The 22,316-nt window shown below is 43.2% G+C and overlaps 1 protein-coding gene across 5 annotated transcripts in view; it reads left to right on the top strand.

Annotated features, from left to right (window-relative positions):
- Positions 1-13,708: 13,708 nt before the first annotated feature.
- The window catches only part of Ltbp1 (latent transforming growth factor beta binding protein 1), a 413,663-nt gene continuing 405,055 nt past the window's right edge, over positions 13,709-22,316 (top strand). For all 5 annotated transcript variants that reach the window (XM_047522256.1, XM_047522255.1, XM_047522253.1 and 2 more), the window contains exons 1-2: positions 13,709-14,338; positions 15,258-15,328. In XM_047522256.1, coding sequence (XP_047378212.1) covers positions 13,848-14,338; positions 15,258-15,328 — 562 coding nt within the window. In that variant the 5' untranslated portion in view covers positions 13,709-13,847. The remainder of the gene's footprint in view (positions 14,339-15,257; positions 15,329-22,316) is intronic.

The following is a 22,316-nucleotide window of genomic DNA, read 5'->3' as shown; positions in this document are numbered from 1 at the left end:
CTTGGCTTTTGTTCATCTGGACATATTCTGTTTCATCTTCATTCTTAAAAGGTAACTTTTGCTGACTATGCAATTGTAATGACCAATTTCTATCTTATTATTTTGAAGACATTATCTTGCAAACTTTTGATAGATTTTTGATAAGAAGGCAGATATCAAGCAGGAAGCTGTCTTCTTCTCTAATTTAAACCATACCTTTAGTACTTTATGTTGTGTAGTTTCATCTGGAGATTAGATGTGAATATTTTCTAGAATTTTTTAGGATCAATAGAAACTACTGAATGTTCTCTCTATCTAATTCTCTCTAGTCACTCTTCTGGAACTATGAAATTTGATGAATCTTAGAAACTCAACCATCTCTGTACCTCTCTTTCATGATTTCCTCCTCTCTCTAGTATATTCTAAGAGTTTTGTTATACACAACTTTATTAATTACATTTTTCAGTTCTAATCTGTTCATTAACTCAGATTATTGAATTTTAAAATTTCCACGAAAAGCCGGGCATGGTGGTGTACACCTGCAATCCTAGCAACTTGGGAGGCTGAGGCAGGAGGATCACAAGTTCGATGCCAACCTGTGCAACTTAGTGAGACCCTATCTCAAAATATAAAATTAAAAGAATATATGTCAAAATAAACATTTTAAAAAAAATATAACATATACATATAGGGCCTGTGATGGGCTGACAGATCTGGCTCCATGAGAATGTTATAGGCCAGACTCTAAGGGAAATGACTAAACAGACTCCATTTTGCTCTGAGACTCCATGTTATATAGGAAATAAGCTTCTCCCATGGGAACACCCCGCCTCTGTGCCCATCATCAGTTACTTGGTGTGACATGTTTAATAATATACAATGGCAACTCCTATGTAATAAAGAATTGTTCTCTTTTGATTCCTATTGCTCTTAACCAATGTACCATGTGAAGAGTGATTGTGTGGATGTTAGTAACCATTCTTTAGTTTGTACCTAGGTAAGGGTCATTTTGATCCACTTCCCCCTCTGTTGATGATCTTATGATGTTAATGTGTAATTTTGAATCATAGCAACAGACACTTATGATTAATGTGATTTTTGGTATAAGAACCCCTACAACCTTATGGTTGGGGCTGTTCTCCCAGTAGCCATTTTTTGGGGCATTGTGTGAGATAGTCAGCCGGCTGGTTTAATAAAGACTCTCAAATTTGTACTTCTCAGTGATGATCGGTCTGTTCTTAAGTTGTGCCCCATAACAGGCCTGGGGACTTAGGTCAGTGGTAAGGTGTTCCAGGGGGTTCCTTCCCCAGTACAAAAAAAAAAAAAATTCACCATATATTTCATTTCCAGAAGTTAGTACTCTTCCTTGATATTTATGACAGTGTTTTCTTAATTTCTTTTTTATTTTTGCTTCATTGTACATATGACAGTGTTTTGTTCCTTGATTTTGTTTTAAATTATTTAAATATTGGAAACATACTTTATATACTATAGCCTGCTGGTCAAATCTGGTATACTCCCTCTTTTTGTAAATACGGTTTACTGGAAACACGGGCAAGACCATTCCTTGTCATGCTGCCCAAGGCTGCTTTCACACTAGCACAGGCAAGTGGATCTTCTTGACAGAGACTATAGCTTGCAAAGCCCCAAATATATACATCTGGCCCTTGAGAGAAGTTTGCCAAGCCCTGCTCTGAGTGATAATTCCCAGATCCAAAGCCTGTGTGTCTGATTCCCTGCTTGATGTTTCTGCTAACTTGTCTGATGATATCTTACTCCATGAGTGGTCTTGTTAGTTTTTATTATGAGCTCATTTTTTGGTTGGTGTATTTGTGTGAGAATTTTATGAAGCTTGAATTAAAAGAATATTCTTCTATTTGTGTTTACTTTTCCCAAGCACCTGACCATTTTAAATTAATTTGTGGGGGAGGAACTTGGAATGTTTTCAGAATGGTGCATAAAGTGACCTGGAATCCAGGCTGGAGGACTGATTTGTGGTTATTTATTACCTCTGGTAGTGGGTAGGGACTTTTATTTTTTTCTTCCAACTAAAATCAAGGTTGAGACACATTTTTAAATTTTTTCCTATTTTCTTTTTTTTTTTTTTTTTTTCTTTTGCTAGTTCCCTTTGCACAGCAAATATTTTCTAGTTTGCTCTTTTACTGGGAATGTGGGCCTTTGGAGGCTCATTCCAAAATTTCCCTGCTGACACTGCACTGCCTTGTCCCCACACCCCAGGCCTTATTAAAACAGAAAGCTCCAATTTACAAAACACCAGAAAATGCCCTTAGGGTCCCCAGTCTGCTTGAGCATTTACCATACTTATTTTCGGATCCTGGCTTCTACCTCTTTTTTGACCCCTGGGGACTAAGATATCTTAATTTCTTACCAAGTCAACTACTCATTTTATCCAGCATTTTAGAGGTGCTTTGTATAGGAGGATTTTCAGGAGATGAAATCTGTCATATTGCTGGGAATAACATCAGGAAAATTTTAAGTTAAAAAAAAGTAATACCGGGGCTGGGGTTGTGTCTCAGTGGCAGAATGCTTGTCTAGCATGTGCAGGGCACTGGGTTCAATTCTCAGCATCATATATAAATAGATAAAATAAAGGTCCATTGCGAACTAAAAAAATATACAGTTAAGCTTGGAGATATAGCTTAATGGTAGAGTGATTGCTTAGCGTGCATAAGATCTTGGGTTTGATTCCCAGCCCCACAAGGAAAAAAGGAAAAAGAAAGTACAGGTACAATCAGGGAAATTAAAATAGAAAAGTTTCTTAACACTTTTCTGAGTTATGAGTGTTATCTTTGGAGACAGATAACCTGGTTTGGAACCAGACTCTGCCACTAAACTGTAGGTTGGAGATATCAATAGACAAATGTTTTCTTTTTAAAAATTTATTTTATATGAGACAGGGTCTTGCTAACTTACCCAGGCTGGCCTTGAACTTGCGATCCTCCTGCCTCAGTCTCTCAGAGTTGCTGGGGTTATAGGCATGCACTACACAACTGATTGACTAGGCAACCCTTTCCTGAAAAGGGCCAAATGGTGAGTATTTGCAGGCCACATGCAGCTACTCAATCCTGCCACTGTATCAAGCAGATAGCCACGATTACACAATGTGTAATTGATGTCTCTGTGTTTCAGTAAAACTTCATTTACAAAGGCAGGCAGTGAGCTGGGTTTGGGTTTAAGTTTGTATATCCCTGGCCTTATGCAAATTAATGAACCTCTTTCCACATCATTTTTCTCATCTCTAAAATGAGGACAATGATAATACCTGTGTCATGCATAGATTGTTGTGAACATTAAGTTAGTGAATTCATGTAAATGCTAGTTTCAGCTTTGATGCTACTGCTGGAATTGATGGTAGTTTCAAACAGTCCCTGATTTCCTAAGATTATAAAGGTGTCTTCAGGACATTTGAGTATGTTCAATGTGGTGTCTTCTGCTGCAACCAATGTCTCATAATAGAAAGTTAATGTTCATTGATAGAAACAAACAACCCCCAATTTCAGTGGTTTGAATAACATAGATTTAAGTCTGTATCCATCACAGGTTGATGGGAAGCTCTAATCACTGTGATCCCTCTAGAACCCTTATGGGACAGCCACCATCTTGAAATTGCTGGCCACTACAATTAAATACTTGGTCTGCAAGTTATGCGTGTTATTTCTATGCACAATTCATGGTTGGGATTGGTCACGTGTTCCTCTCCCACCAGTTTGTGCTGCATGTGCTATTGCAGAAGCCTTTGTTGATCATCCCTATTGCAGAAGCCTTTGTTGATCATCCCATCCAAGAATGCTGGAGCTATACAAATACCTCACCTGAGACCATGCACATCCAGGGCTGTTCCAGGTGCAAGTATAAGAGTCCAGACATTTCAACCCAATGGGGGACAATTCTGGTGGCCATTTGAGCTCCAGATATCTCTGTGGATTTGACTCAACCTGGTGAGCAACTCAACATCTTCCTCTTTATAATCCTTCTTCCTTTTATTTTTTCCACAGGGGTGGTTCTCAAGTACACTCCTTAATAAACATCCTGTACCTTCCACTCCATTTCAGGGTTCTTTTCAGATAATCCTACCTGTGACACTCACCACAGGCCTAAGAAAGGGAGAGCTGGAAATGTCTCCTGAGGGGTGCTGAGAGTTATCTTACTGAAGGGAACAAAAGTTGAAGCTGCAGAGGAGAAAGTCTAAAGTCAGAATAATGATAATAGCTAATTAATTGAGCATTTACTTGCTACATACCATATTAAAATGTGTTGTTTGAATTACCTCATTGGTTTTGAAGGCAAAACTTCTACAGAGTGGCTTCTTCTGTGGTACCAGGTGCTGAACACTCCTGCCCCATACCTGGCCATTTATGATCCCCCTTTATCAAAGTGGGGCCTCCTCTTTCATTTCTGCTCTTAATCCCCTCACAGTGTGGTTCTGCCCCCCACAGCTGAGGGTATATTGCAGTTGCACCTCTGTGACCTCTCCATGAAGTGAAGAACGTGAGAGACTCTCCAATTTTGATATCTTTGAGTATAAAACTCCCAGAGGAAGCTCCCTTTTCCCAGAAATCACTTTCTTTTACTGGAAGAGCTAGGACAGTACATTTGTAGGGGCTGAGCTGGCTAACCAGGAAACCCTTCATGATCACTAAGAAATTATTCTGTGTGCTGAACCATAAAGTGATAAAATAAAATGGTAGCCTTGACAGATCCCTTAGAATCTAAGGCTGAGATCTTCTAACTACTCTGAGCTGAGAAGTGGTTCCCAGAAGAGCTCTGAGTAACTTAAAAACATTCCCTCATAAAAGCGATTGTTCAAGCGTGACTCAAAAGTTTCATTCCTAAACGCCCATCCAGCTGCTTCCTAGATTCACCCACAACACGATGCTCTTGAGTTCACTTCCATACTTAAGGACCCCGCTGGGAACTGAGCCCAAGTTGTCTGACCCAAGAGTTGGATCTTAACCCAGCATTCTACTTCTTCCTGGTACACAGATATCCAGGGTTGCATGTTTACATTCTACAGATGCTGTTGTATGTGCTCATGTCAATTTTCTGGCAGTGATTCTCTGGCCATTAGCTGTAAGAAGACTGTAGAAAGAAATTCCACTTCTCCATCTCTTTCTCCTGAGCCTTTGAAAAATAATTTTCCATAGTTTCAGAAAGAATCCTTGAATCTAGTCAGGAATATTAGACGCCTAAGCAAAAATGTCTAAAATTCTTTCCTTATGTTGGGGAGATGGAAGGGGGAGGAGAGATATTGGGGACTGAATTAGAACAAGATATATTCCATGCTTGCGTAATTATGTCAAAATGGATTCCACTGTCATGTATAACTAAAAAGAACCAATTAAAAACACACTTGAAGACCACTGGTCTCCATCCCTGACTGGCTGAAAGAAAAGAAAAAATCAGTTGGCTCTAAAAAATGGCTAGCAAATGTTGTGTGTGTGAATGAACAAGTCAATAGTAGGAAGGAATGAAGGAAGGAAGGAAGGAAGGAAGGAAGGAAGGAAGGAAGAAAGGAAGGAAGGAAGGAAGGAAGGACGAATGACGAACTCCATCTCCAGACTCTTGACAACTTCAAGCTCTTGGAGCAAGGTTTGTGTTCACAATGAAAAAAAGGTAGTTGGTGGTTTCTTATTGCTTGACTCCCACTGCAATTAGGGGCCCAGAGGGACAGAACTGTTCCTTTAACACGCGCTGAGAGTGTACTATGAATTGCACCCTATGTTGTTCTGGGGATTTGACCCAACAGGTCTCTATACAGACCTCCAGAGATGTAGTTAAGATGCGGAATTCAGTGTAGGCACCTGGACCGTAGCTGGTTCCTTGTATTTACAGCAGAAAGCATGGGGAAATCTTAAGATGGAAGATGCCCTTTCTAATAGAAACGAGGTGCCCTATGGAGGTGGAGGATTGGAAAGGGTTAAGTGTAAAGTTCCTGGCAGCTGGCAGCTGTAACCTGACCCCTCTCAGCAGTAGCTTTTTAAACCTGGGCTTTAAAACCCGGAAACCTGGTGGAATCCCAGACGCTGGGCTGGTTTTACTGGTCTGCCTCTCTGTTTAGAAAGTCAGGTCTTTTTTTTTTCTTGAGCTGGTATTTCTTTGGTGGTGTGTTTCCTCTGTGTATTGCTCAGTTTCATCCACATTATGTTGAGTTTTACTGGGTGCGTTCGTAGTATGTCCAGGTCTCCAATAATAGGGTAAATTGAGAAGACAACAAAAGATGTTATAAAGCAGTGACTATTTTAATGAGATAATTCTGTCAATCTTAGAGTGGTTTTTCTTCTTCTTCTTTTTTTTTTTTTTTTTTTTTTTGTGGTGCTGGGGATTGAACCCCGGGCCTTGTGCTTGACAGGCAAGCACTCTACAAACTGAGCTATATCCCCAGCCCAATCTTAGAGTGTTTTCATACAAATGTAACAAAATTCTTTCTGCAGAACTTTTCAAATCATTAATTCAGGGATAGAAAACTTTTTCCCACCCTGCAGAGAGACACTGCTTGATTTAGTTGAAGCATTTTAATTTAGGTAGAGGGAAAATCTGGGCGAACCCTCTCAGCAGAGTTCTGAATACAAATAGCTAAAGACAGTCAGAATGTCCAGACCAAACCCCAGCAGTTATTAACCAGGACTTGCCTCCGTTCTGACTTACAAGGACGATGAATGGAAATCAAGTCTTTTCCCACAAGAAGTGTGCGGTCTGTCACAGGGTATGTGCCACAAGTCCAGTCCCTTGGAGGGTTCAGAAGAGAGAGGGGAAGAGGGGTTTAAGGTCGTCCAAAGAGCTTCATGGAAGTAAAGGCTCTTCAATTCTATTTGGAGGAGGAGGACTGGGTCCAGGAGATGAGAGTATCTGAGAATGAATGAGCAGAGGTTTTTCCAAAAACACCAAGACACCAAGAGTAGGTGTCTTGTTGATACTGTATTTTCTTCTTTCAAAGAAAAAGAAGAAAACAAAAATAGGTGGATGAATGGAGTTGGAACAGAAGGTTTGCTTGGGAAGTAGTCCAAGGTTAAAAAAAAGGGAGAGGCACCCCAGGAAGAGCCTTGGGTCTCTGAAAAGCAGGCAAGACTGGGAGTTAATATGAGGAGGTGGAGTAGTGCCCTCATTCCTTATTTGCTTCCTTTTTTCTAGATTTCTTTATTCTCCAGATAGTGTTTTCATCAATCTGATGGGAGGCAGAGTATATTTGGGGGGAAAATTAATATCAATTGTTAACTCAGGCAGCACTGTGTTCTTAGTGCCATTGGGTGAAGATTTCAATGTAGATACAAGAAATACTATTAGTGATTCCCATTATTCATGTCCTGAAACTCAAGGAAGCAATTTCAGCAACTCCACAGCCTGGACAGCATTGAAACTGAAGCAAAGCAGGAGGTTTCTTTAAAAATTGGATCACGATTTATAAGTAGCTGTATCTGAGTAGAGAGAACATTATTGCCCATCTGGCGCTCAACCAATCTTGCAGGTGTCTGGACATCTTTGAACTTAAGCAGGGAAACTGGGAAAAGTTCCATCGACTGAATGAAAGAAATATTTAACACTGAGATACCAAAGTGAAATGAAAGTAATTTGGGGGACTTCTATGATAAAAAACCCAGTGTTTCATAGATTTTGTTATTGAAGTGCATCTCGGTTCCATGCATCCAAGTGTTTTCCAAGATACAAACTCTTTGACAGCAGGATCCAATTTTCTAGATACCTCCTTGGGCCAGTGAAGTTTGGAGGGTGTGAATGTCAAGTGTAAATCAAGTTGCATGAACAGTTATTTAATTGTTATGTAGTTTCATGTCAATGTTCAAAAGTTCTGAATAAATGGACATGAAAAAAATCTCAGTGAAAGATGAATCATTTAGCAGATTTTGGCTGGCTGCAGAATCATTTGGTTGTCTTCAGAGCCTCCTTAGTGTGCTACTTATCCTTGATTGTGCAGAAGGCAAGTGAGACAGGGAACAGAATAATCAGGGAGGGAAACCAGCATACCGTAAACTTTATTCTTAATGAGGCCCTTTTTGTTGATTGACTCCTTTAAACTTGCAGAAAGGCAGAATGTGCTTCTGACCCTTTTTCCACTTATAGGTCTCATTTCCCACCCCACAGCCCTTTCTCAATACTTGCCATGCAGGTCTTATTTGTTCAAGGTCCGTCTGCTCCATTAGACTGTGTGCTTCATGCGGACAGTCTGTATTGCTATGGCCAGGCAATCAGGATGCTCAGGGTCAGCTATGGGCTTCAATCCAACAAATTCTACACTGAAAATGCAAGCCTGTTTTGAACTTGCTGCAAGGTTTCACATGGTCTAACTGGTGTCCCTTTTGCTATTCAACAACCAAAGATGCTGTAAAGGAAGGGAAGCACTGGGTTAATCCTCAGTTCAATTGGTTCCCCTGTCCTGGGGTGCACCTCATGTCTTTTTGCAAGGCAGACCTACAGCTTGGCAGACAGACCCTGGCATCTTCATTGGATGAGTCTCTGCTTTAATTCTTCATCTCTGAAGCTTCATTTTATTTCTCATGGGAGCTGAGTCAGACAGGAGGAAGTCACACACTTCCAATCTCTGTCATCCCTACCTTTTGATGAAATAGACAAAAGTGCAAGAGAGAGCACTCTGAAAGTGAATGGGGTATCTATCTCAAGCTGCAGATTCCCTCTTTGGCCACTGATTAGAGGAGAGTGTGGGATTTCCAGTCTCTGACACTTTGACTGAGATGTGGGCAGCCAGCCTTATGGTGAAGGCACAGGTTTCATTCTGGCTCAAACATGAACAAGCTGATGTCTAGGCCAAAACTAGCTGATGTTCAAAAAAATCTTCCAGAATCCTAGTGAGTAGCCTGAGAAAATATAGACCCAGGTTCTGTTTTTATTTCTTCTCTTCCTGTTTCCTTATTCCCCTTTCCTCTTTTCCCTGTTTGCTCCTGTCTCATTGATTTCTCTTTCCTTTCCCCCTATTCCAATTCATTCTTTTTCCTTCTTTACCTCTACTTTTTGCTCCTCCTTTCCCTGCATACCTGTTGATTGACTACTTTAAACTTGTAGAAAGGCAGAATGTGCTTCTGATCCTTTTTCCACTTATAGGTCTCATTTCATGAGAAAGCCATCTCTCCTGCTTTCTACCTTGTATTAGTCAACTTTTTGTCACTATAATGAAATACCTGAGGCAATCAACTTCTAAGAGAAAAGGTTTATTTAACTCATGATTTTGGAGATTCCAGTCCATGGTAGAGTGGCCCAGTTTCTTTGAGTCTCTGGTAAGGCAGCACATCATGGCGGGAGTGTGTGGTAGAGCAAACCACTCTTCTCAAGAGCCAGAAAGAAAAAGAACAACAGGAAGAGACCAGAGCCTGGAAGTCCCCTTTGAGGGCAAGCCCCCAATGACCTAAGGACTTTCTCCTAAAGATTCCACCACCCCAGGCACCACCCTGGGGACCAGATCTTTAACAATGGGCCTTGGGGAGTACTCATCCATACCACAGCACCCCCTGAGCTCACTTCTCCATCCCTCAACTTCTCTCTTTCTCTCATGCTCCTTCTTCTTTTCTTCTTTTGTATGCAACCTCTTAAGTTCCTGCTGCTTTTCCTTCTCCCCTCCCTTTCTCTTTCTAAGAATTTCTTGATAAAACTAGAAAGAACTAAAAGGGTCTCCTTGAAATCCTTGGTTGGAAGAAAACATGGGTAGAAGCAGTTCTGATCATAGGCAGCCACTAAATTTGATTTGTAGCTGATCTTAAACGTAGGAAAAGATTTTCAATTACAAAACTCATAAAGTGTAAAGATGAGGGAACCTGGCTGCATTTTGAGTTTGACTAATGGTCTCAAAGTGCTTTAAAATGTTTGGCATTTGCCAGCCTTTCTTTCTTCCCCTAATCCTCAAACCCATGAGTTTTTTATGGGAAACATAATCCTCTTTTCTGATTCATTTACACTTAGCTCATCTGAGTATTGTTTTGTGAAAACCATCTGAAGTCCAAGAAGTTTTATGAGATCTTTAAAGACTTGGTTTTTGAACCAGGAAGTTGTGTACTGCCAATATAAATGGACCCTGAACCCTAGAGGGGTTTGGGTCCGGGATCCATGGCATTAAACTGGGTCTAGACTTGGCAAAGCCTGATCCCTGTGCCTGACAGAAACTGGGCTTTCACTTTCAAAATTATAGCAAGTTCAGTGTTTTAGATGAGCGACCGTCTCATTTGATAGTATGTGGGGAGTAGAACACATTTTTCAAGGATTATCTTGCTAGTTTTGTAAATGGTAAGAGGCTTATTTGGAAAACTGTGACTTTGCTGGAGTCTCCCAGCTAGAGTGGGCTGCTAACTCATATGCGTGTTTCCACATTAATGGCTGTGCACTCACATGCGTATGGTCTTTTAGGGATGGGGTTAACATTCACACTATAGGTTTTTCCTGTTGTTATGTTTTGGATATGATCAACTGTGACAGACAAAAGTCTGCCATAAAGAGAGTTATAATGGATTGACCGTGGTTTAGAAAGATCTACCTCTGCACTGCTATGGGTCAAGAGAAAGAAAGATTGCACTGTAATTTTTTTTTTTTTTTTTTTTTTTTCTGTTCCAGGGATTGAACTCAGGGGTTCTTAACTACTGAATCACATCCCCAGTCCTTTTTATTTTTATTTTATTTTTTTAAATTTTAAGACAAGGTCTTGCTAAGTTGTTTAGGGCCTCACTAAGTTGCTAAGGCTAGCTTTGAACTTGCAATCCTCCTGTCTCAGCCTTCTGAGTTGCTGGGATTACAGGTATGCACCACTGTGCCAGGTTTGCACTGAATATTTTTAATGGTATAAGACATTATCCTCTACCCTGGCACCGTGGCACACGCCTATAATCCCAGTGGCTCAGGAGGCTGAGGCAGGAGGATGTGAAGTTTAAAGCCAGCCTCAGTGAAAGCAAAGTGCTAAGCTACTCAGTGAGACCCTGTCTCTAAATAAAATACAAAATAGGGCTGGGGATGTGGCTCAGTGGTTGAGTCCCTGAGTTCAATCCCTGGTACCCCTCCCAAACAAACAAACAAAAACCCAAAACATGTCCAGACGGTGCCCTCTACAGACAGCTGCCTCTGCTTTGATGTATGCCATTGTCCATCAGTGTCCTGGACATGGAGTCTGGGATGCTAGGCTCTGGCACTACTGCTTTACTTCCAGGGGTGGGGGTGGGGGTGGGGGGACTTGAGCAAATCCTTTTCTCTCTGAGCTTCAGTTTCCAGAGTGCCCAGGAAACTGCCTGGGATCCTTATATTTGTGGGGGAAATGACTTTTACCATATTCAATCTCTTTGAAGCAAAATGTTTTGGGTTTTTGTTGTTAGCTCTGCTAGACTCCCCTCTCACCACTCGCACCTACTTAAACTGCTGTTATCTAATCCCTACTTGAGAGGGAAAATCTTTGTGGACTGATCTGAGTTGCAGGTAGGAAATGTTTTCTCTGCATGCTGTGAACTGTCCACAAGCTGTTCTGTGATATAGGACCACAGAAATCAGGTCCTGCCTTGTAAGAGTTCTAGTATTTTCCCAAAGTGTTACTTAATTCAGTTTTTGTTTCTGTTTTTAAACCAGATAGGAAGTTTCTCAAAGACAAAGGCATTTTGCCTTAGCATACTTTGTATCTCCAGAGGTTCTACTTCTGTGTCTTCTTCAGAGCAGGTGCTTAGTGGATATTTATTAGCTTGCCTTGTGTTTTTCATACAGAACCAGGTGTCTTCTTGATCCTCCTCCTTCCTCAATTTTCTCAGCTGGTTCACTTTGGCCAGGCTCAGACACTGACCTAGAATGATCCTGTCCAGAGGGACCCTGGATGTTTTCAGAGTTGCAGACTGTTAGGGCTAGAAGATAATTTTATTTTTATTTGTTGTTTTATTTTTTCCATATTTTTATTGGAGCACTAAAATTATACCTAATGGTGGGATTTATTGTTACATATTTGTAGATGCACATGATATAAAATACAACAATATAATTTGGCTAATATTATTCCCCATTGTTTCCCCTTACCTTCTCCTTCTTCCTCTGCCTGGTCCCTTTCTTTTCCTGATCTCCCTTTGATTTTCATTAGATCCCCCACCTTTCTTTTCCTTTTTCTTCTCTAAAGACACCAGGAGGAAGCCGATGTTCAGTGAGGAGAAGTGAAGTGCCTGTGGTCTTTCAGCTGATTAGCAGCAGCAGTCTTAGATTGGAACTGAAGTCTTGTCCCTCTACTGCCTGTTATTTATTTGATGACAGTGGCTCACAGAACAGCGTTCTCACAGGAAACTGATGCTCAGGCAGTTGTACTGGAGTCCTCTCCTGCCAAATCAAATACTGGAGTTCTTCCTACAATGAAAAAAAAATATAGAAGAAGGGATTGCTTTTATCAATTTTAAAGGTCCTTTCCATTAATATTGCTTAAACAATTCTCACCTGCTACCAATTGTCTACTGGCCAATGCAGGCAGACAAGAAAGCAAAAGGAAAGCCACACATAAACATGAACAAGAACCAAAGACTTGGACATGCACCATTCTTGGAACAGAGGCAAAAAATAAAACAACAACCCCACCTCCAATAGCCCCCAAACAAAACAAAACATTGTTAAGATCATGCCTTTTATATTGCATTCATATAGTAAAATCATGCATTCTGCTGGTGACATCACTTTTAATTCAAGTATGAGAAGTAAAGATGCTATTATTTCCTGGTTTTCCCCAAAGAGCAATGTCCCCTGGAACATTCTGCCTTCTCCCTTACTGTGATCTTGGGTCTCCTCCAGACTGAGTGTGATTCTTTTGGGATCGGAGTCCTGGGGAATTGATCTGACTTAAAAAAATCAAACCAAAACATTAATAGTGGCTTAGAGGTTGTCAGGGATCCTGAACTATATTCCCATCCTGCAGGACCAAGGGCAGGGCTGCCTGCGGTTGATTTCTGTTGCGGTTTTCCCCATCGGCGCGGGCGCCCCCTGCTGACCACCCTGCACTATTGTACCTGCCGAGCGAGTAGTAGGGTACCAGACGGAAGTTGCTGACCAAAAAGTCAGTCACCGGGAATTTACAGTCCCAGAGAGGAGCATCTAAATGTTTTCCGATGGAGAGCTCGGCGCACCCCGGACAAGTTGTTTTAGGGCTCGATTTGGCATTTTAATTCAATCCCCGCAGCAAGTATCTGAGGAAACACGGATAAGAAAGTGCCTGGACTTCTAAACACTGTCAAACGAATACTATAGAGCTTCCAGAAGGAACGGACAGTTCAGTAACTTGGCTGAGACCCTCGTCCTGTCCTGGGTGGGCTCTGCCTTTCCGATCCACGGTCACGATCTCTGTGGATGTGCAGGGTGGCGGCGTGTGCTCGGGCTCATCTCACGCTCTCCCCAATTAGGATTTACTGCCTGACGTCACGTCTGCCGGAGATTGGCTGTTCAGATCTGACACTCGGTTCCACCGGAGAGGAACTTTTTAAAGACTTTGCAGCGGGGCTGCCTCCGAGCGTCCCGCGCGCTCTCGCTGCCCTCGCCCACTCTTGCCGGGTCCCAGGCGCAGCGCCCGCTGCACCCTCCGCGGGGCGGGCGGACCCTCACCTTGCACAGCCTGCTCCCCTCGCCCCTCCCCTCCCGGGCTCCGCGCTCCCCACCCCCACGCCCGCCCCCTCCTCCCAGCCACTTTCGGCCGGGGTCTGGGGCTGCTCAGCCGTCCGCAGCACTTCCTCTCTTGCAACCGAGTTGGCCTTCTCCCCACCTTTCCCGGGCTCTCGGCAGCTCCCGGGGGAGCCGGAGCGCGCCGGGAAGGGCGAGGGCTGCCGCACCGGGCGAGCCGCACGGCCGGGGGCGGGGGCCCAGAAGCGATCGGCGGGTCGCGCGGGCAGGGGCCCGCGATGGCGGGGGCCTGGCTCAGGTGGGGGCTCCTGCTCTGGGCAGGGCTCCTCGCGTCGTCAGCGCACGGCCGGGTCCGGAGGATCACGTACGTGGTGCGCCCGGGCCCCGGCCTGGCGGCGGGCTCCTTGCCCCTGGGCGGGCCCCCGCGCCCGAGGACCTTCAACGTCGCGCTCAATGCCAGGTATAGCCGCAGCTCGGCTGGAGCCGGCGCCCCCAGCCGCGCCTCGGTCGGGGCTCCCTCGGAGCGGACCCGGCGCACCAGCAAGCCCAGCGGCGCGGCCCTGCAAGGGCTCCGGCCGCCTCCGCCACCGCCGGAGCCGGCGCGTCCCGGGGGCCCCAGCGGGCAGCTCTACCCCAAGCCCGGCGGTCATCCGGCGGCGGCCCCCTTCACCAAACAAGGCAGGCAAGTCGTGCGCTCCAAAGTGCCGCAGGAGACCCAGAGCGGCGCGGGCTCGAGGCTGCAGGTTCACCAGAAGCAGCAGCTGCAGGGGTAAGCCCACACCCCCACCGCCAGCCCGCCGAGCGCGCCGGGCCACTCGGAGCGGGTCGGGGCCACTCGGAGCCCTGCGGTGGCTGAGGGTGTCGAGAGCGGTGGCTCGACTTTCTCTTTCCCGCCTGGAGATCCCAGAGAAGAGCGGGGTGCGGGGAAGCCCAAGCACTTTTACTGACGTTAAACTCGGAGTGCATTGTTACTGAGCTGCGGGCAAACACAAAAGGCATGGCTGCCCGGGGCGTAACCTCCCGTGCGCAACCCGAGCTACTCCTAGAAGATGGGCGTAAGCATGAAGTCACTACAGCTTAATCCCACAGCATCAATTAAACGTCTCTGCGACTCAGTTTCAATTTTGGTCTAGTTAATGAAAATAAACGTTTTGAGGGAGGACTGGCTGTAAAGATCCAGCTCCTGTTCTGTGGCCTAGAACTTCTTGGCAAGTCAGAAATTGTGAGCTTGGGCTTCCCTGCACCTGTGGGATCTGATCTGCTGGGGGTGAGGGTGGAGTCTTAGCATCCACAGAATTTTGGATTGGAAATTTCTGTTACTGGGAGCTGGGAAGTATCCGCCCTGCACCACTGTCTTCCCCATTAATCACAGTTTGGGATGTGGGGAAAACTTTTTGCATAGTTGACTTTTTTCCTTCAGGGATGATCCCAGGTGGTGTGACCTCACTCTTTTTGACACTTCTTTCTGAAACTGTTTCAAATTGGGCCCAGATAATATGCAATGTTTGGCTTTGCTTTAATTTGGGGGTTAACACAACCAGTTCTTTGGACCTTGTCTTCTCGCTGCATAGCTCAAATTTATGGAGTCTGGTAGGAGGAGGCTGGCCTTTTAGGAACCTTTTGAAAACTTGGGTTTTTGGGAAGGGAGCATTACTGCTGCTGGTCTCAAGGATCTTGCTTTGTTGCAGGGTCAATGTCTGTGGAGGGCAGTGCTGCCATGGTTGGAGTAAGGCCCCTGGTTCCCAGAGGTGCACCAAACGTAAGTTGCAATGTTCACAGCAGCCCTGCACAAAGTGGGTCAAAGTTGGGCTGTCCACAGAGAGGGTGGGTCTCACAGGGGTCACTTGGAGGGACTGATGCTACCCTGGGGAAGTCTGAAATACAGTCTGCCTCTTACCTGTAGCCTTCATTGGTATTTGGGAAGGGCTGACTCAATAACCACAGTGTCAGTGTCAGTGTGTGGTACAGAACCATTCTGTGTATCCAAGACGCCCCTGTACTCAGCCGAAGTGGCAATTACTTGGTCATACCTGTGTATCGAGAACTGGGGAAAAAAAATTCCCATTTGGGGTATCCATATGATAGAACCTATACTGTTAATTTACACATGATACCAACAAATGTAAACATTCTTTGAAATGATGGCAAAAGAGAGGAATGGGAGATAGGAGTTCCATTCTGGAATATGACTTTCTTTCTTTCTTTCTTTTTTTTTTTTTCTTTTTTTTTTTTTTTGTGGTTCTGGGGATCAAACCCAGGATCTCAGGCATGCTAAGCAAACATTCTGCTGCTGAGTCACATCCCAGTCCTACATTAATAGTTTTTAATAAAACTTTCTGAAAGTAACAACCAGAATTCTTCATCCTTGAGGCCTGATTGTTTTCTAGATGCTATGAGTGGAGGGCTTCTGTCCTGCTTTTCCAGTTAATATGCAGGCTTAGAAGTGTTTTAGAAAATGTATTAATGATGCATACAGGTTTGAGAACATTGGAAAGTATTTCCCCTGTGCATTGTGAAGTTAAGGATTAAATTAAATCTGACCTTCTCGATAGGTGGATGCTAAGTCTGATGCTAACTGGAAATAGTTTTACTTCTCCTTCCAAAATTTAAGCCCTCCTAGATGTTCTCCACACAGAGCTAGAACCATTACCATAAGAATTGGAATCATCCAGAATTTCAGATGCTTCCCATTATTCAGCAAAACAAGTAAAATGTTGTATGTTGTTTGAATTTTTAAGTACTGGTGGAAAAATAAAAAGAATTTCAGATACTGTCATTTGAGTGACCTTATTTCTTGAAAAACACCTTTAATCCTTGAAGGAAACAGGGGCTTTGGCATAGTGACTTTACTTTTGTTAAAAGAAATGTCCACATGTTTTATGATTTGGCTATGATCAAGGAGTAATAGCTGATATAAACCATGAGATCAGAAATACTCAGGGTTGTAGCATTTTAGATTAAATCACTATTTTTTCGATTCTTAACTTCTTAGATTATACTTGACAGAAATGTGCCAGCATTTTCCTGAGTTTAATTGCTCAAGTCAAATGGCACTCCCTCCCTTCTCCCCAGTAACTCCATCTGCTCAAAACCTGATGTGATGTGGTTTGCCTGTAACACAGAGGTAGCCCATCTGTGACAGACCATTGCAGTGGGATATTGCTGGGTAAAGGTTAAATATACAGGGCTGGGTTTTACAGATGGGCAGTGATCCTTGATGCCTATTGGAGAGAGTGCTCTAAGGTTTAACAAGTTTGCTTGGCAAAGGATATAACTGAGTGGCCTCTCTGAAATGAAGATTGTTTAGTCTCTGGTTTTCTGAGGATTTGGGGATCCAAGCTGTTCTAGAAGATCCAAAGATGCTCTAGAAGTGAACATCCAGACTCTGGGCATTCACCTCTTGGGTTCCTGCTTCTCCAGGCAAGGGAGGCAAAGACACGTGTGTGCCTGTGTTTGCCCCCTGGTGATCCAGGCAGAGAAAAGCCACAGAAGACTTTTGGTCAGAGAGTTAAGGTTGCGATATTGAATTATCTTGAAATACCTACAAACGCTTGTAACTTTTGGTTTGAAATTTCCTTCTAGCTCCTAGGAGGTAGTACATGGACAGGATTGGTATCTAAGCAAAGCAATATCACTTTTCTTTTCTGTGAGTTTCAGCATTCAAAAGATTGACAAATGAATTCAGGCCCAAATGCTGGAAACTAAAATCACAACTCCCTTCAGGAATCATTGTATTTTAAAAAGGGATACTGGGGTAGGTCAGTGCTCAACTCAAACTAATACATCTATAAAGTGGATATTTTTTAATGGGGACTTGTTTCATATGTATCTGGTAGATCCAAAAAGATGTGGGGGACTTCCTCCTTCAGACAGGACCACTGATACTATAAAGCTTGTATCCATGGTTGAGTAATGTGATGCCAGGAAGGGTTGCTGGCCTTAGGTTCGGAAGACCTGAGTTCAAATGCTGAAGCTCTCACTAAGTGCATAGCTTTGGAGAATTCACTTGACCTCTCTGGTCCCATTCAATTCAGAAATTACTGTGCCAAAACCTTGCCTCCTCTATAGGATTGTTGTAGGTATCAAGGTAAAAAAGAATGGGTGTAAGCCTTGATGAAACCAGAAAGATTCTTAGAGTTTGTATTGGTTCAAGCCAAGTAAACCCTATCTCATTTATATATTACTTGGTTTTATTCTTTCCCTATGTATGTATTTCTTCTTTCCCTATTGATCTATTTTTCCCCCTCTTAAAAATGTAGATGTGGATAACTTTTTATATTACAGGTTGAAGATCCCTTATCCTAAATGCATGGGACCAGAGTGTTTTGGATATTGATATTTTTGAATTTTGGAATATGTGTCATTACATAACGAGATAATTGGAGGATGAAACCCAAGTTCAAATATGAGATTCATTTATATTTCATATATACCTAATACACATAACTCAGAAGTAATTTTATGTAATATTTTTAGCATGGCTCTGCTTTGACTATGACCCACCACATGAGGTCAGGTGTTGAATTTTCCTCTTGGAGTGGCTTGTTGAAACTCAAACACTTTTGGATTTTGTAGCAGTTTGGATTTTGGTTTTTTTAGATTAGGAATGCACACTCTGTATAGCTTTGAAGTTGTATGGATTGTTTTATACTCTCAAATGACTGATTTTAAAAGAATTTCAAGAGAGACTAATTATATGTCTCTGTTCTCTTTGTGTTAAATTTTACCACTTGGACAAAACATACTCCCTTAGAGTATCCATAAACTGAATGAAAAAAAAATCTCATCACCAGTTTGTATCACTGTAATTATTTCAGTAATTAGTAGTTATATTTAGATGGCAAAATGAATTGATATGTTATCTCCTTCCTCTCCCTTGTCCTTAATATGTCAAGATTGAGTAGTCATCCTTGGGCATGATTTATATTACATGTGAGAATATAAAAATCAGTGATATGTCAACATGAAGTTCCTCCTTCATAAAATGTGCATGCAGATTTCAGTGTATGACCTGGAATATTTAATAACTGTCATTATATCTTAAGGATAATTTAAAGGGTTTGGCTGAAGAATTTCAGTTTGTATAGCTTGTCCAATTGTTGCAAACAATATTTCTGAATAAGAGATTGGAATGTTCATGTTGTTCAGTGCTTGATTAAATCCAATGAAGAAAATAACATGTCTCTTTGAGCCAGCTTGGATGGTTTATAAGTTGATTGAAACTTAATTTACATGTGCCATGGGCAAATGCTTCTAAAGACTGAAGATTTAGTGAACCTTAAATTGCGAATCAGAGATGTGAAATGAGCAGGCAGCAGACCCACTCAGGGGCAAAGAATGTCTACGAGCATCTACCAAGGTGGTCTCCGGGCCCCAGCTGCCCAGTCCCTATGTAGAGATGCCCAATTGCATATTAATGTTGCTTTTCCAGACACCCTTTGTGTGTGGATCTCTGGGAGTTGAAATCATAAAGGGTTATGTTTTTCTAGTTATTAATATTGGCTGACTATTGATGTCGATACCTGTTTTGGGCAAAAGAGATTGAACCCAGGGCCTTGTGCATGCAAGGCAAGCACCCTACCAACTGAGCTATATCCCCAGCCCCCACATTTGTTCTCTTTCCAAAGACTTAGCATTTGTCGGAGGGTTTGTGGTTTAGGGATTGTGTCTTTTGAGTGGGGCATGAAACCCCTGATGTGTATTACACTTTTCCCTCCCCATTTTTTTCTCTGTTCATACTGACTGCCCACCCTGCCCCCGCCTTTGGCTCTTCCAGTCTTTTTGTCCTTTCGGGTAAGTGCAGGTTAGAAGAGAGAGACATTGCCAGTGGGCTCAACTTTAAAGAGGAGATTGGACATGGGAACAGAAAACACAAAAGAATAAAGGAGAGAAGAGAGGGAGGCCAGGCTGGCAGGGTGAGGTGGAGGGAAGATGGCAGATGTGAATCCAAAGTGGGTGCCTGGCACGTCGCAAGCCTGCATAAATGCATGCATGGTTCTTTCATTTATTTAACGGATATCTGTTTAGCTTTTACCATGTGCCAGGTTCTATGAATAGAGGAGTAACTCAGCCAGCTGTAGGGAGTACAGGGTCTGTTTTTACTCACGTAACTCATGGCACATCAAATGACTTGTTCTCTCCTTAGGAAGGAACAGAAAATCGATATTCCATTGCTTTTCCATTGGCATGTAGCCCACACTGCTTTGGAAAAAAAATAAAAGCCAACCCTAGAAATGTTCCTAGAGTTATATGCAAAGGAGACATGGTCTTCTGTACCTTTGGTGATAGTAGGTGGCATCATCCAGGAGGGTATAACCCGACTGGAGTTCAGTTGACTGAGAGGACCCTCTTGGGCTGTCTTCCAGCCCTTTTGGCTGGGCGTTATGCTGGCCAAGCTTGGGCGAGGCCCAGGATGAGTACACATTTTTTTCTCCGCCTGCTATTGCCATTGACAGCAGATTTGCCAATGCTCTGCAGTCAAGCTTAGCATGGCAGCTGCTGGGAGGGCTGCCCCGACCCCGGCCCTGGCCCCACTGCTGGGAGCAGGGGTGGGAGGGATGGCTGGAAAATCTTGTCATACAGCACAGACAGCTTGGGGAAGGGAGAGGGACCCAGAGGTCAAGTTCACACTGGGTCGAATATGTGTTCTCAACACTAGTTAAAACAAACATTTAGGAACCATAAATTCTGCGTTGCGATGATACTTAAACCTTCACAGTGGAGCCCTCCCCCAGCCTTGGGCCAGACTGAACGCCCTGCTTGTCCTGGCCTGGTCTGCTTTGTCAAGTTTTTGCTGCCCAATGAACCCTTGGCCCTTAGGAAGCCTGACTTGTCCAAAAGAGCTTCTGCCATACAGAAGAGCCTGTTGTTTGCTGTTGTGGATGTTCCACACATACTCAGATGAGCTTGGGAGTTCAAATGAAATTGTCCTAGAATGAAGATTTTACTTCTAAGTACTTCCTAGCAAGAGTGGGAGCGACCCAGTCTGAGGGCTGCGTCACCCTCTTCACCTGACCCACCTCAGATCATACTGGAGGAGCTGCCGGTGGGTGAGCGCAGTGTTTGTGGGGCTCCAGGGCGTATGGAGAGCAGGTCTTGAGCTTCACAGCCTACGAGGGTAATTGAGGCAGGCAGGATTTGCCATTCTTTTCCCAAGTGGGGGTCATTGCTCAGACCCCAGTGCACAGTGGTGACTTTTCTGTGGCCTTGAGCTACCTGGATATGTAGGCTGTGACATTTTCTCTCAAGGTTTTGGTCTTTTCTCTCCTGACAGCCCTAGCTCACCTGGATTGCTTTCGCTAATTTCACTGGGAAATTTTCCAAGCTATATTAGTCTATTAGGGCTGCCTTAACAACAATAAGAACAACAACAACAACAATAACAACAAGAAGTGTACCACAAACTTGGTGGCTAAGAAAACAGAAATTTCTTGTCTCACAGTTCTGGAGGCCAGAAAATCACCATGTCCAGAGGGTTGGTTCTTCCCAGGGCTGTGAGAGAAGGGTCTGTCCCGGCCTCTCTCCTTGCCACCTAGGTGACCCTCTTGCCCCTGTCCTCTTCACGCTGCTTTCATCCTATGTGCATCTGCCTGTGAGTCCACATTTCCCTTTTGTGATAGGGCACCAGTCATTGGCTTAAGGCCCACCCACTTGAACTTGATGACCTCTGTAAAGACCCTGTCTCCAAATGAGATCACATTTTGAGGTACTTGGGACTTAGAATTCCTGCAGTTCTTTTTTGGGGGTGTGTGGCACAATTAAACCCATCGTATGAGCCCAGGGGAACCATGCACATGTGTGGAGAGGTGGGCTACTCAGAGCTGGCTCCTCCCAGGGGCACTTGGGATTCTCCAGATTCCTGGGGGCTTGATTGGTTTCCCACCACAGTCTGTGACTGGATCTAGCTTGGCTTCTCTCCTAATGCAAGAGCTCTGGCTGCTCCAGGGAGTGTTGGAGCACTCCGGCTATTTTTATTTGCCCTGTTTTAAAAGAGGTTCTAAATGGATGATTCTTCAACATGAATATCTAGCAGAAATTCTGTTAAGGCACTTTAAGCACTTTACTGAGTCAGAATTCAGAATTTCTGGGATTTACACTAGACCTCTCTTCGTCCTCACTGTTATTCTGATGTATATGTAGATGATCCACATTTTGACGACATGGATCCAGGAGGAACCCAGTCCTGGGCAATATTTATGACACTTTTTGTGGAAAAATCAAGACCCATTTTTGAGAAACTTCTAAGGTGGGAACAACCCTAAACATTGGATTCATTCATTTTTGACTAGTACATAGAGTTAAAGGTAGCTGCATGTGGAGTATTTCCATCCAGTTTTTCTTTATATAATTGAATGTTTGCTACATACGTATAGTTTTGCAAGACTTTGAAGTTTGCAAAAATTTTAATGATACATAGATGGTTAAATACTTTTTAAAAAGATTTAAACATTTTGGAATATTTGGGTGTTTTTTCCACTAAATATTCTATTTTTAATTATGACAATTTTAAATATATAATACGTAACAAATAAAATATCTAACAGTTACCCTTCAGGGTTATGTTTTTGAGAGCTCTCTGAGGTGATAATGAAACACAATGATTTATATATAAGGGACAAACTATGTCTTATCTTGCTCTAAATACATGTTTTACTAATGATGGTTCCTACCTTTTCAGTATAAAGAAAATAATACATACTTTGTTGGTGTGTCACAAATTGGTTGTTTTAGTACACGTGGAAAAATAC

The sequence above is a fragment of the Sciurus carolinensis genome, chromosome 13 (assembly GCF_902686445.1).
Source record: "Sciurus carolinensis chromosome 13, mSciCar1.2, whole genome shotgun sequence".
NCBI classification, from domain to species: Eukaryota; Metazoa; Chordata; class Mammalia; order Rodentia; family Sciuridae; genus Sciurus; species Sciurus carolinensis.
Note: the sequence above shows the minus strand (reverse complement) of the source record. Positions and strands in the feature narration are given on the sequence as shown.